The 15,072-nt window shown below is 46.6% G+C and overlaps 1 protein-coding gene and 1 long non-coding RNA gene across 2 annotated transcripts; one reads left to right on the plus strand and one right to left on the minus strand.

The window, feature by feature from the left end:
- Window positions 1-53: 53 nt before the first annotated feature.
- On the minus strand, window positions 54-2,999 carry CHKB (choline kinase beta). The gene is made up of 9 exons (XM_039237579.1): window positions 2,672-2,999; window positions 2,370-2,478; window positions 2,088-2,201; window positions 1,756-1,889; window positions 1,385-1,480; window positions 1,169-1,227; window positions 999-1,080; window positions 526-634; window positions 54-161 (listed from the first exon to the last, which is right to left on the minus strand). Exons 1-9 carry the CDS (start codon window positions 2,893-2,895, stop codon window positions 54-56), a joined length of 1,035 nt encoding a protein of 344 aa, XP_039093510.1. The 5' UTR covers window positions 2,896-2,999.
- Window positions 3,000-3,384: 385 nt separating this feature from the next.
- LOC120234667 lies at window positions 3,385-14,570 on the plus strand. The gene is made up of 3 exons (XR_005529158.1): window positions 3,385-3,871; window positions 5,008-5,106; window positions 13,973-14,570. It is a non-coding gene; the product is annotated as an uncharacterized LOC120234667 (long non-coding RNA).
- The last annotated feature ends 502 nt before the right edge of the window (window positions 14,571-15,072 follow it).

A 15,072-nucleotide genomic window follows, 5' to 3' on the forward strand; every position in this document is an offset into this window, starting at 1 on the left:
CCCCCCCCCCCCCCCCCCGGCCCTGGCACTACCCCTACCCCGCCCATGTTTCCTCACCGATTAGCCTCTACCAGCAAATCTTCTTCCAGTTTCCTCTGCTCCTCTTGGGAGATGGTCTCACCTTTCTTGACCTCTGCCAGGTAATGGCGAATAAAATGGAGCTGAGATCAACAGAAAAGAGTCAGGAAATGAGACTGGAGTATTTCCCGGTGAACGTCTTTTTTCACTATTCTTTTCAAAATAAAATTTTTTTAAAATGTTTATTTCTGAGAAAGAAACAGCATGAGCAGGGGAGGGTCAGAGAGAGAGGGAGACACAGAATCTGAAACAGGCTCCAGGCTCTGAGCTGTCAGCACAGAGCCCGACGCAGGGCGCAAACCCACAAACCATGATATCATGATCTGAGCTGAAGTCGGACACTTAACCGCCTGAGCCCCCCAGGTGCCCTTTTGCTATTCTTTTCAGACATCACCTTCCTCCCTCCTCCTAGGCCAGGCCCCACTCCCCAGCTCCCGGTCCACATACCTGCTGCCCCCGGGTTGGGTAGTGTGCAGGCTGCGCTTTGTAGAAAGGCCACTCGTCGTGAGTATAGTCATAAACCCATTCACAAAAATGGTTCCCAATGTCAAAGCCCCTGGGGGAATAAGGTAGACACTCAGTCCCTAAATACCCTGGGTGGCTGGGATGTAGAGAGGAAGGCCTAGTCTGTTTTCCAGGGTGGTGTGGAAGCAGCCCAACAGAGACCTTTTTTTTTTTAAATTTTATTTTTTTATGTTTTTATTTCTGAGAGAGAGAGAGAGACAGTGTGAGCAGGGGAGGGTCAGAGAGAAAGCAAGATACAGAACGTGAAGCAGGCTCCAGGCTCTGAGCTAGCTGTCAGCAGAGAGCCCAACGCGGGGCTCAAACCACCAACCGTGAGATCACGACCTGAGCCGAAGCCAGATGCTTAATGGACTGAGCCCCCCAGGCGCCCCAGAGACCATTCTCTTAACCCTCACCTGTAGTTGTAACTACTGTATTCAAAGTCGACCAGCATCAGTCTGTCGGTGTTTTCTGGCTCTGAGAGCAACAAGATGTTCCCTGGGAGAAGGGGGTGCAGTTCTGTTCACTCCAGGGTCCTGTGGCCCCCCTTGCCTTAGGTTAGGAGACTCAAGATGCTTTCTCCTACCTTCCTGGATGTCATTGTGACAGAAGACCACTGGTGATGGGGTAGAGTCTAGCAATTTCCTGCAGGGGAACAGGGGCAGTAGGAGTGACTAGAAGAGTGTGTCACGCTCATGGGCCAGGCCCTGACCCAGCCCTTAGTAAATCCTGGGAAAGACCCCATTAGGCGCCTGGCACTGCCTCCTGCGCTCTTCTGTTCTCCCGCTCTGCCACCCCTCACCTCAGGTTGCCCATCTCATCCTTCAGGCTGTACATCTCCAGCAGGTTCATCTGGGGGAGGCCGGTGTAGGGCAGGTCCTGGATCTGCTTTAGGTACCTGAAGCCCAAAGAACAAGATACGCTCGCCGTGTTATCCCTCCCTCCCTCCCCTCCTATCTACCCCTGTCCTGTCACCGCATGATTTGTTTGATGCATTTTTCTGACAGACTTGTCTGCCTTATTTGGAAGCCTGTTCTGGGAGAGACCATGCTAGACACTGTGACCGTGATCCACTCAGCTGGAGGACACATTCAGTTGCTGCCCCGGGTAGTACCTGCCAGCAGTAGGGTTCAGCGCAGGTGTGCAGGAGCCCCGAGGAGCCTCCCGACTCACCGTTCCATGGTCCCAAACAGCCAGCGGGGCTCCTTAGTGAACGGCATCTCCATGCCATGGAACCGTGCCATCTTCGTGGCGATTTCTGCTGACAACACAGGCTCTCGAAGCTCACACGTTTTCAGTGGCCGGCTCTGCACCCAGGAACCTATCAGGGTGGTGAGGGGGCTGGGGCAGGAGGGGGAAGGGGTGGGGGAATGGGGGGAAGTCAGGGACTCGGGGAAATTGCCCTACCTGGGGTAAGGGGTGTGAAGGCACGCACTGAAAAAGGGGGGCAGGGGCTGGGGGGAAGGAGGTGCCTCGGGGAGGTCAGGGCCGGGCTGGGCTCATACTGGGATGTACTGTTCCAGCCGGCCCTCTGGAAAGACTCCATAGAGCTGGGGCCCCAGCGACCGCTCCGCCAGGATGGCGAACATCACACTTTCGAGGACCAAGGAATCCACGCCCTGAAGGAAGATGGACAGCACTGGGGGCACCGCTTCACTTCTCGCTCTGGAGCCCACAGACTCCAGAGCCCGGCCTTGATAGGGTAATTTGCAAGCTGCTCAGCCCTCGCCACGCTTGCCAGGAGGTCCTACACCCACTGGCCGCTGCGGCTCTCGTTCCCTCCTCACCTGCAGGATGGCCCCGTACAGCCGCAGCAGCACCTCGCGGGGCTCCTTGCCGACGCTGGGCAGGTGGTCCGGCAGCGAACAGCGGAAGAGCAGGTTACTGAGGCCTCCGCTGCAGACCCACACCCGGGTGCGCTCAGCCCGCGGTCGGCCGCAGCCGCCACGGGCCCCCTCCCCCTGCCGGGCTTCCCCCGCGTCCGCTCCCGGCCAGGCCGGCCCCGCCCCCGGCCCCGCCCCGCCCCGCGCGCGAGGGGTCGCAGGAAGGCCGAGTGCTAGGGGTCCGAGCTCGACCCCTGACCTCCCACCTCACAGGGTCAACCCTCAGCTGTTCGGGCCGCACTCGGCGCCAGGCCCCGCCCAAGTACTCCCGGCAGCACTGGTAGGCTCGGCGCTCGGCGTCACGCGACAACGACGAGCTGCGCCGCCGGTTCGGAGCCGCGTCTGGGCACTGAGACTGCAGCAAGCCGTCCTTGGCTAGGCGGCCGTCAGCAGCCCCGCCTCCGACCACAGCTGTCCCCTCCGCAGCCATGGCGCGCCTGGGCCAAGCCCAAAGTCCAGTCGCGCTCAGCCCCCTTCGGGCAGACTCGGCTCCTTCCGGCTGCGCTCGGGTCCGCTTCCGGCCAGCCTGCTCTTCTCCGGTCATACTCGGGTCTTTCCGGCTCTTTTCGGCTCTTTGCGGCGGCGCTCGGGTCTCTCCGTGACCCTGATCGGGTACCCATTCAGAAGGCCGAATTCTGCGTGCTCAGGGCGTGTCCCGCCCTTGCTCAGGGCGAAGACCAATGACCTCTCTCTCCGGGCGGGGCCGCTGGAAAGGCAGGCAGCTGTTTGGCCAGCGGCCCGAGCCGAGGAAACGACGTGGGCCAACCAGAAGTGTCGTGAGCAGTTGGGCGCGCTGCCGTGTGCGCGTCGCGAGGGCGGGTCACGTGGGCGGGGCGGTGTGGCCTCGGGCAGCGCGCTGGCTGTTCCGCTGGCGGAGTAGGGTGGGCCGGGTGCTAAAGCGCGGGTGTACCCAGGGAGGTGCCGGTGAACGGAGATGTGCTTTCGCTCGCCTCGGGGAGCGGACGGGGCAGCGCAGGCGGCAGCGGCCCGTCGCTGGATAGATTTGCACCCCAATCCCACCGCCGGGGAAGTCGAGCAAACAGGACAGCCATCGAGCGTCCGATTCTGAGTGGGTCCCACCTGGGATTAAACTCCGTTTAAATCTGAGCCAGTTCTGAGACCTGGAGCCCACTGGTTGAAAGGCAGACTTGGTCCTTCAAGGAAGGATCCCGTGATGCCACCGCAAGCATATGAAAAAAAATCCTCTAATCCTTCCCCAAAGGGACCTAGAGCCGCTTAACAAATAATTTACTTTGGAAAAGGGACTATCCAGGAGCAAAGACACAGGAATAAGAACCCAGGGGTTGGGATATCTCTCACCATCATGCTCAGTGACCCGTTTGTAGGATTTGCACATTCTTTCTCTGCAACATTGAACTCTGCTGGATTTGGCCCCTGGTTCCCAGGTAGGGAGGACTTCCATAAGGGGGCTCCACTGGCTCCATCCCAGGGAGGGAACACTTCCACACCGAGCCTCTGAAAATTCTACAGGATCATTCTGAGCTCCTCATGTTTGTGAACCAGCAGGCAAAGATGGAGGGGATAATTGATCCTGACAATTACGAGGAGATAGGGTTACTGCTACTTAGAGGGCCTTCAAAGTTTGTCTGGTACTTTGAGGATTTATTTTGAGGGTCTGTTTTGTTGTTTCCATGCCAAGTGATAACAGTGAAAAGGCATTTTCAGCAGCCTCAGCCTGCCAAGGGCAAGGGAGTCAAGGGCTCAGAACCCCCAGGAATGAAAGTCTGGGTAACTTCATCAAATGCTGGCTGAGGGTGAGGGAAGTCTAGAATAGGCAGAGAAGGGAGATAATAATGAGTATCAGTTATAGCCTCGGGAGCAGCTGCAATAGTATGGACTATTTTTGTTCTATTAAGTCTTTTGTAGAGGTTGTGACCAGCCTTCACTTCGAAGAATCATGACAAATTGGACTCAATGTGGCATTCAAGTAGATCTGAGGGCTGTAAGAGCTGGTGTCTTGACTAATGGCCTTGGCACACCTTTAATTACAGTGAGTGTACAGAACTGCTGCCCTGGCACCTGCTGTATATCTACACTTTCTGCCTCAGCCCTTCACTGACACCACAGGGGCCCACGTGACCTGCTTAGCAGCACAGCCCAGGTCTCTAGAGGCAACCCTAGGGCCTGGGGACAGGAGGCAGTGGGTGAATAATTGGAGAATCCAAGGAGACATTCTGTATACTTCTCAGGAGGTTCTGGTGAAGTCAAGGTTGTTACCCAGAGTGGTGAACTCAGGAACACTATGGTTTGATTCTTCCTTTCCTGTCTTGTTCACCCCCTCCCTCACTTCTGTTTCATGGGATCACTTTCTGAGCAAAACACTTATACCCAAGTCTTTGTCTTAGGCTCCGCTTTCAGACGTACCCAAAGACACACAATAAAAGAACAAAGATTTTTGCCAATTTATATAAAAAAAAAATACTGGAGAATATGTGTGGGAATGGATTACAATGATACAAAGCCAAGGACAAATTGTAGATTAGTTCAAATTTATTGACGTGAGTGTACTTACTCCAAACAGATTCTAGATTCAGTGTTTTGGCTAAAGCCCTGGGATAAGCACTAACTGTGCTTAGTTGGCTAAATGGAGCCTGGACTCGGCAGTCTGCACTGTGCGAAGGTGAGAATGTGCTGGGGCGGATTTGTCCTGTATCTAACGGCCGTCGGTCTCCTGTCTCTGTTCGTTAATCCATATTGTTGATTTAAAAATGTGTTAGATAGGGGTGCCTGGGTGGCTTAGTCGGTTAAGCGTCCGACTTTCGCTTAGGTCATGATCTCGCGATTCGTGGGTTCGAGCCCCGCGTCGGGCTCTGTGCTGACTGCCAGCTCAGAGCCTGGAGCCTGTTTCAGAGTCTGTGACTCCCTCTCTCTCTGACCCTCCCCTGCTCATGCTGTCTCTCTCTCTCTCTCTCCTAGAAATAAATAAAACATTTAAAAAAAAATGTGTTAGATAGATTATGTCATGAATTTCAAGATGGTGAGGGGCTGTAAAATATTTGACATGTGTTGGATCTGTTACGTCTGTGAACTCTAACTGGTCTCATCTGTGCCCGTGACTCAATTGGCATCCATATGCTTGGTTTGAATAGCAGCTGGCCTCAGCTTAATATTCTTGGGTCACTGTTAGTTTCCTCTTGCCACTGTAACAAATGACCACAACCTTGGTGACTTAAAACAACAGAAATGTATTCTCTCACAATCCTGGAGGCCAGAAGTTTGAAATCAGGGTCACACAGCAGGGCTGCTCTGAGGGAGGGTCCATTCTTTGCCTCTGTGGCCTCTGGTGGCTGCGAGTGCTTCTTAGCACGTGGCCGTCCCACTCCAGGCTCTGCCTCCAGGGTCAACTTTGCTTCCTCCTCTTCTGACTATGTGGTCTCCTTCTGCTTCTCTTATAAGGAAACTTATGATCACATTAGGGCCAACTTGGGAAATCCAGGATCATCTCCTCATCTCAGAGTCTTTAATTTGCTCTCTTCTGTGAAGGTGCTTTTTCCAAATAAGGTCACATTGACAGGTTCTGGGTTAGGATGTGGATGTCCATTGGACACGGTTTTTCCCCCTGTCTGAAAACCAGGGATTCTAAAATTATAGAGGAACAGGAGAATAGATATTGGGGAACAATTGGCAGTTTCTGCCGCAGTGCACTCTTTTGGCCATTCTTGTTATCTGTGCACTCTCCTATGTCTGGAACAAGCTCACTTTATTCCTGAGGGAGACCATTTGTAAAAGTTCCAACAGTTGCAGCATCCAGCTCACAGTTTAGGTTCTCCAAGTTACGTGCAGTTTGTTCAAAAGGGTCTGATGTAGATCTTTGTGGTCCAGTGATTTAAAAATGCAATGATATGTTATTTGTCCTCCCAACATAATCAATATACAATAGTTTATAAATTAAGTGATTTATAAACTGAAAAATATCTGTGTCCCAAATATGCAATGAAAAAGTAATAATAGGATAAAACAATAAAACCTCTGTTTTGAAAAGGCAACATGGGAAACATATAGCAGTCTATTGTCTATGGCAATTTCCCAGTCCTATTAAGCATAAATAATGAAGACCCTTACCCTGGGAGGAGAGAAAGTTCCTTGTTGTGACAGCCCCTGGCTCTGTCCTTTGGGATGTTCTTCCTCGTTTTGTTATGCTTCTTTTTCACATCTGGGGAGGGCACTGAAGAGTATACTCTTGTATACTACACAGCAGGCTACTTGTGTAGAATAACTTGGGGGAGGGACCCTACTGTAGATTTCTGGAACTCTTTCTCTGAGTTGATTCTCTCTCTCTCTCTCCCTCTCTCTCTCTCTCTTTCTTATCTGAAAATTCCAAATACCTTGGCTTCTGCAAGCTCTGACTGTGTCTTCTAAACTCATCAGGACTGCCACACTATGATTAGACCCTCCTTCGTGCAGCCTGGAAGTTCCTCCATATGGAAAAATGAGGGCAATCGTAGGCTTTATGCCATTGATTCCCTTTATCTTAGGGAACACAGTCATGTGCTATCCTTTGTCCAATGTCTGAAAATAGTTGCTCCCTATATTTTGTTCAATTTTCTGGGGTTTCCTACCTACCCCCTTTGGCAGGAAGACAAGCCTGATAGTTATTCCACAATGGCTGGACACCATTTAAAAAATAATTAATATTTCTTTTTAAAAATCATAAATAATTGTTGAATGTTATAAAATCCATATCTATTGAGATTCTCATGCCAATTTCCTCTTAGTCTATGAATGTATTGGATTACCATTGGAAGTGAAAGTGAGATATTGAGCCATCCTTGGATTTCTGGGTTAAGATCAGAATACATTTGCAAATATAAACTGTTGAGTTTCATTATCTAGTATTTTGTTGGGATATTTGTATATATGCTTAGAAGTGAAATAGATGTATAATCCATTAATTATCTTGAGCTAGTCTTACATGTTGTAGTTTCTTTTCATAAAATGAATGCAGATGTACTATGGCAAGCTAGATTCCTAAATAGAACTTCCTGATGAAAATGTTTTGAGGCTTTTTTTTTTTTTTTTTTTTTTAAGTTAGAAAACAGAGAGCACGTGAAAACAGGAGAGGGGCAGAAGGAGAGGAAGAGAGAGAATCTTAAGCAGGTTCCATGCCCAGCATGGAGCCCAATGTGGGGCTCAATCTCATGGCCTGAGCTGAAATCAAGAGTCAGAACTTAACTATCTGAGCCACCCAGGTGCCCCATAAAATGAATGATAAACCAAAAAATAACAAGTGTTGGCAAGGAAGTGGAGAAAAAGAAATCTTCATGTATTGTTTGTGAGAATGCAAACTGGTACAGCCTACAGTATGTAGGTTCCTCAAAAAAATAAAGATAGAAATACCATATGATCCACTAATTAATGCTGAGTATTTACCCAAAGAAAACAAAAACACCAATTCAAAAAGATATATGCACCTATATGTTTATTGCAGCATTATTTAGAATAGCCAAGATATGGAAGGAGCCAATGTCCAATGATAGATGAATGGATAACAAAGAAGTGATATATACACATATATTTTATACACATATACATGTAAAATATATTAAATACATATGCATACACATATAATGGATTATTACTCAGCAATAAAAAAGAATGAGATCTGCCATTTGTGACAACATGGATGGCCCTAGAGGGTATTATTCTAAGTGAAATAAATCAGAGACACATACCATATGATTTCATTTATATGTGGAATCTAAAAATTAAATAAACAAAAACCAAACAGATCCATAAGTACAGAGAACAAACTGATGGGTGAAGGGGAGTGAGAGAAACAGGGAATAAAAGGTACAGCATAGGGAATACAGCCAGTGGCATTGTAACAGCATTGTGTGACGACAGATGGTGAGCACAGCACAATGCACAGACTAGTCCAGTCTCTGTGTTGTACACCTGAAACTAATGTAACATTATATGTCAACTACTTCAATAAAAGAGTGTAGGACAAATTCTTTTCTTAAAAAGTGTTTTAAAAAATCATTGATGATCTAGTAAGAAAATAAGGAACTAAGTAAGATGGGAGGCCAGAGGGGCAGTGGAGCACGACATGCTGCCTTTGATCAGAAGCATTTGGTGAGCAGAGAGAACTTGGATTTGGGGTTTTTTAGTATATGCTATAAATAAGTAGTTAAATAGTATCCTCCTCTCAATGCATACCCACCCAGAAAATCAGAATGTGACTTTATTGGGGCACCTTGCTGGCTCAGTCAGTAGAGTATGCAACTCTTGATATCAAGGTCATGAGTCCAAGCTTCCTCCTTGGGCATGGAGCCTACAAAAAAAAAAAAAAAAAAAAAAAAAAAAAAAAAAAAAAAAAAAAAAAAAAAAAAAAAGTACCCTTATTTAGAAATAGTGTCTCTGCAGATAAAATTAGTTAAAATATAGTCACATTGGATTAGGGTGGGCCCTAATCTGATTACTGGTATCCTTATAATAAGAGGGAAATTTGGGTGCCTGTGGCTCAGTCATTAAGCATCTGACCTCGGCTCAGGTCATGATCTCACAGTTTGTGAGTTCGAGTCCTGCTTTGGGTGAGCTTGTGCCCTGCTTCAGGTGAGTTTGAGCTCCGCTTTGGGTGAGTCCTGCTTCTCTCTCTCTCCCTCTCTCTCTCTACCCTTGCTCACTTGTGCCCTATCTCTCTCAATAAAAAAAAATTTTTTTAAATAGAAACTATCTTAAAAATAGGGAAATTTGGACTCAGACACAAAAACCCTAGGAGAGAAGGTCCTGAGACAATGTAGGCAGAGATCGGAGAGATGCATTTACAAACCAGGGAGCTGGCAACCACCAGAAGCTGGGAAGAGGCAAGGGAGGGCCCTGTCCCAGAGCCTTTGGAGGGAGTCTGGCCCTGCTGACATGTTGAGTTGGGGCTTCTAGCCTCCAGAAATACGAGAGAACACATTTCTGTTGTTGGAAGCCACCAACTTTGTGATACTTTTTCATGGCAGCCCTAGAAAATGAATATGTACCCTTTGAAATGTAGAAGACAGAGACAAATCAGGGTCTGTTAAGGAGGAGAATTTAATAGGAAACCAATCTTCTGCAAACCTTGGACCTTAAGGAGTTAAACCCTCAGTATTAGGGCGAATTAGAAAAATACTCTGTCCTTTGGGGATTGCAAAGAAAACTGTTTCAAATCTGGGTAAAGTGAAGTGTGTGTGTGTGTGTGTGTGTGTGCGCGCGCACACACACGCGTGTATGTGCAAGAGAGAGACAGATGAGAGACAGAGATGCTGACAACTTAGAACAAGAAGCCGTCCCTCATATAGATTGGCAATTCAAGTTCATATGGTCAGGGTGGTCCAAGAACCTTTCAATTGGACATTGAATATAGAGTGACCTCAGGTTGCTAATGCCTGGTAGAAGCAAATACAAACTCTCTTTGATGGTTTCTACCTCCTCCTAGGCCACAAAGTTTCCCAGGAATGCAATCCCAAGTCTAACAAGCATCCCTAAGTTAAAACAAAAAAGTAATGAAGCAACAAGATAATGAGAGATCATGAGAGCAAATCAGCAGTAACCACAGACAGGATGCTTCAGGTGATGGAATTATCAAATGTGTTATAAAAGACCCATGTTTGGGGTGCCTGGGTGGCTCAGTCAGTTGGGTGGCTGACTTTGGCTCAGGTCATGATCTCACGGTTCGTGAGTTCGAGCCCCGCATCGGGCTCTGTGCTGACAGCTAGCTCAGAGCCCAGAGCCTGTTTCAGTCTGTGTCTCCCTCTCTCTCTGACCCCCCCCCCCCGCCCACTTCTCGCGCTGTCTCTCTCTCTCAGAAATAAATTTAAAAACGTTAAAAAATGGGGACGCCTGGGTGGCTTAGTCGGTTAAGCGTCCGACTTTTGCTTGGGTCATGATCTCGCGGTTCGTGGGTTCGAGCCCCGCGTCGGGCTCTGTGCTGACTGCCAGCTCAGAGCCTGGAGCCTGTTTCAGAGTCTGTGTCTCCCTCTCTCTCTGACCCTCCCCTGTTCACGCTCTCTCTCTCCTAGAAATAAATAAATTAAAAAAAAAAACACGTTAAAAAATGTTTTAAAAAGGCCCACGTTCAATATAATTTAAGTAATAAATGATAAGGCTGAAAACGTGTGGAGACTGAGAAACTATGAAGAATAAACAAAGTTTTTGAAAAGAAGTTTCAGACGGAAGTTCTAAAATGAAAGTTCTAATTTAGTTTATGTTTTACTTGAATTTTAATTTCAAGTAAATGTAACTTGGGGTACAGCTTGAATAACAACAGATAATAAACAACTGAAGAGAGAATGCATGAACTAAGAAATAAGAATCAATTATCCTGGGGCGCCTGGGTGGCTTAGTCGGTTAAGTGTCCGACTTTCGCTTAGGTCATGATCTCGCGGTTCGTGGGTTCGAGCCCCGCGTCGGGCTCTGTGCTGACTGCCAGCTCAGAGCCTGGAGCCTATTTCAGAGTCTGTATCTCCCTCTCTCTCTGACCCTCCCCTGTTCACGCTCTCTCTCTCCTAGAAAAAAAAATCAATTATCCTGAATATTGCCTGGAAGATGTATAGGCATTAGGAACCACAGAGGCTAGAATGAGAAGGTCCACAGGGCCCAAGTAGGGCCCCCGGAAGAGGAAATGGGGGAGGCTATATTCAAGGACATGTTGGCTGTGAAATTTCCAAACTGGGGAGACTATATGGAGAAATCTATACAGTTAAGAGACTCAGGAGGCACCTGGGTGGCTTAGTCGGTTAAGTGTCCAATTTTTGATCTTGGCTCAGGTCATGATCTCATGATTCATGAGTTTGAGCCCCATGTTGGGCTCTGAACTGACAGCCTGAAGCCTGCTCAGGATTCTCTGTCTCCCTCTCTCAGCCCCTTCCCTTCTCACTCTCTCTGCCTCTCTCTCTCTCTCTCTCAAAAATTAATAAACATTAAAAAAAGGTCAGTAAACGTCAGGCAGACAAAAACAGAAAAACAAATGGACACCTGGATCCGCTGTATTGAAACTTCAGAAGCCCAAAGACAAAGGAGAAGGTCCTAAATGCAGCTGGAGAGGAAAGAGAAGTGGTCTTCACGAGAATGGCAGACGGAGAAATGACTTCTCGCGGCAACAAGGCAATTCAGAAGAAGACAGCAGAATGATACCTTTGAGATACTGGTGGTAAATAATTACCTGACATAGATTTCTATATCCAGTAAAGTGAATTTTTCGGAGTTAGGACAGAATAAAGACTTTCCTAGACAAATGGAGAATTTACTGCACAGAGCTCTCAAAAAAGAAAATTCTAAAAAATGTATGTCAGGCAAAAGAAAAGGGTATACAGAAAGTCTGAGGTACAAAGAAGAAAGAAGAACACAGAAAAAGGTAAACATTTGGGTAAATCTAGTAAATGTTGACTATTTAAAGCAAAAAAATAATAATTCCTTGTATGTCTCTAAAAGGAAAATTAAAATGTACAATAGAATTTAATTGGGACTGCAGTGAATCCAGTTAGAGTCTTCTAGGATGCCGGACTCCAGCTCCAGCCAGGTCCAGGGGTCCCTGAAGGATGGATGGTGTCAGCGAGGGAGGGATGAGAGGCGCGAGATTCTTTCTGGTCACCAGCCAGGCCTCTCTGCACTGTCTGAGACTCAACTTTATTTTAAGATTTAGTGTTTGGGGGACGGCACAGGAGTGGCATTTGATGATGATAAATCCTTTCATCAGTAAAGACTGAACATTGATAGGCAAAAGGATGGGGAACAGCCCAGAGGTGGTATTAGCATAGTAAAGGCAAAAGTTAGTTCTTGTGAGCAGGGGTCAACAGCCTCCTCATCACTTAATGGGAGGTAATAAGAAAAACAGGTCTTTCAGGAACACAATGTTGCTCCCATAACCACAAAAGAAGAAGTTCCTTCACAAAGTACAATCAGCATATCAAAGCCAGAATGAGTCACTCCTAATATCAATTAACAAGGTGACTTGGGGGTCAGTACCCAAGCCGAAATAATTGGGTGAGATAATTGGGTGCGGGTGGATATAGGGGTCGCCATCTGACAGTAAGAGTCCGTGCAACTTACCTTAACCTCATAAGGAGTTCTTAATCTATGAGTTCAGAAAACGGTTCCCAACACTAGGATCTTTATATTGTTCAGGAAGAGGGTAGAAACAGCCATTAACTTTAGGCTTTGTTACATTTAAGTAGGTGTCATAAGTAAGAGGGTGACTTAGATCAGATTCTTTCAAAAATAGTGGCTGGAACAAGGGTTCAGAGGCAAGTAGTTTATTTGGAGGTACAAGAAATGAAGGTGATGGAGTGGGAGGGGGAGGCAGGGAAGAGCAAAGGGGGCATCATGCCAGTGGCCTGGTCCTTATTATCTAACCTGTAGTCTGTGCTGCAGGATTGATAAAGCCAATTTTTGTCAACCGAATAAGGTAATTATGCTGGAATTTCCAGGGTAACAAGTTTGTGGATGGAAAAGGCCTTGTACATCTCCACTCTGAGCCTCCCACAACCTTTCAGGACCTCTCCTGGGTCAGGCCGACCACTGTCTAGTGAGTCTTTGGGAAGGACTGGGGAAACTTGAGAAGCCATTCTCACCAAATATTCCCCAGCCTGATATTTCCTGGAATGCTTTGCTAGGGATGTTCCCTTTGCACTCATTGCAGCAAATGGGAAGGTCTCTGAGATTTATGTTATCAAGGCTCCAGTGTAGTTCTGTGTGGGGTGATGATACTGATCCAGTGAGAAGACTCATGTGAAAACATACAGTCCTCTTCCGTGTTCAATTTTTTTTAAGTAAAAAAAATTTTAATGCTTATTTATTTTTGAGAGAGAGTGAATGAGTGAGGGAGGAGCAGAAAGAGAGGGAGACACAGAATCTGAAGAAGGTTCCAAGTTGTCAGTCAGCATGGTGCCTGATGCGGGGTTCGAACTCACAAACCATGAGATCATGACCCGAGGTGACGCTTAACCGACTGAGCCACCCAGGTGCCCCTCTTCTGTATTCAATTTTTATATAACTGTCTTTAGGTGTCTTACTTTGTATGAAGAAATGTTTTAAGACAGTGAGGTTTCAGAGATTGTTGCTATTTCCTAAGAGTAATAATCCCTTAAAAAACTTCAACTCTGATGCATTGTCATAACCATTTTCCTCATTGGTATAAATCTGTTTTTTATTTCTTTTTCTTTTTAATATTTTTTTATTTATTTCTAGGAGAGAGAGAGAGAGACAGCATGAGCAGGGGAGGGTCAGAGAGAGAGGGAGACACAGACTCTGAAATAGGCTCCAGGCTCTGAGCTGGCAATCAGCACAGAGCCCGACGCGGGGCTCGAACCCACGAACCGCGAGATCATGACCCAAGCGAAAGTCGGACACTTAACCGACTAAGCCACCCAGGCACCCCTAAATCTGTTTTCTGAAAGTTATAACTATTTGTGAGATTCTTTTCTTAAATAGAAGAAGGGTATTCTTTTACTGCCTTTTCCTTGAAGGCATAACAATATTGTAAACCCCATAACTTTGGATTCCTTGCTTATTCCTAGATTATGCTTGTTTGCTGATAGAAATGATCCAGAAGAGAAGGAGATATTGATGATGCAAGAGAGAAGAGCTTGAATGGCAATGACAACAGTGAGAGGGTCACCAGACTGGAGATCTATGGTTTTAGAACATGGCCCCCAATTCCTTGACATTCCTCCTACTGAGAGTTGGGTCTATGACCTCTCTCTTGAATCTGGAGAGTCTTGGGACTACTTTGACCAATAGGTATGAAAGTCATATGGCAGAAATGATGCCATATGACTTTCAAAGCTAGGTCAGGAAAGGCCATGCAGCTTCTGCTGGGCCCTCCTCGGATACTCACTCTGGAGGAAGCCAGCCATCTTGTAAAAAGTCCAGTTACCCTGAGACTATACCATGCCAGAGAGGCCAGGTGTAGGTGCTGGTTGACAGCCCCAGCTAAGCTCTCAGTCAACAGTCAATATCAACTGCCAGCCTTGTGAGTGAGCCATCTTGGATATCCAGGCCAGATGATCTCTGACTGTAACCACACAATACCAAAAGCCCCAGACAAGGACTTTCAAATCCCAAAATTATGACTGCAAAACTGTAAGCAGAATAAAATTTTTTTAATCCACTAAACTTTGTGATAACTTTATACACGGCAATAGTAATTGGAACAGGCTTCTTATTGTGTCAAAGAATTGTGGATGTCATAGTGATAATAGTAAGAAAGCAAGAAAATAGGAGGTGTTGGTCATAGAACTGGATGCTTAAAATCAAAATTCAGGAGGTGGTGAAGTTATTGGTTATGACAGCATTCCCCATAACGTGAAGCTCTTAAGCTTTTCATCCTTATTATAGATTTCTGTTCATATTTTCAGCCATTAGCATTTTTAGTTTTTTTTGTGGGACTTCTATGGTATATGAACAGACTAAAGCAGATTAGTTTGCATGTACTTTTTTCCCAATCTATGAGAAAATTGTCAGAAAATGTCCTATGACTTTTTGGAATTGATCTGTGATGAGGATTGCTGAAACTGTGTTGCTCTTTCAATTTTCCCACATAAGTCCAGTCAATTTTGTGCTTTGTAGTAACTGTCCATACCATTCGTGGGCCATAGAGCAAACCGAATTATTAAAG

The sequence above is a fragment of the Hyaena hyaena genome, unplaced genomic scaffold (genome assembly GCF_003009895.1).
Source record: "Hyaena hyaena isolate Hyena2069 unplaced genomic scaffold, ASM300989v1 scaffold_4, whole genome shotgun sequence".
Taxonomy (NCBI): domain Eukaryota; kingdom Metazoa; phylum Chordata; class Mammalia; order Carnivora; family Hyaenidae; genus Hyaena; species Hyaena hyaena.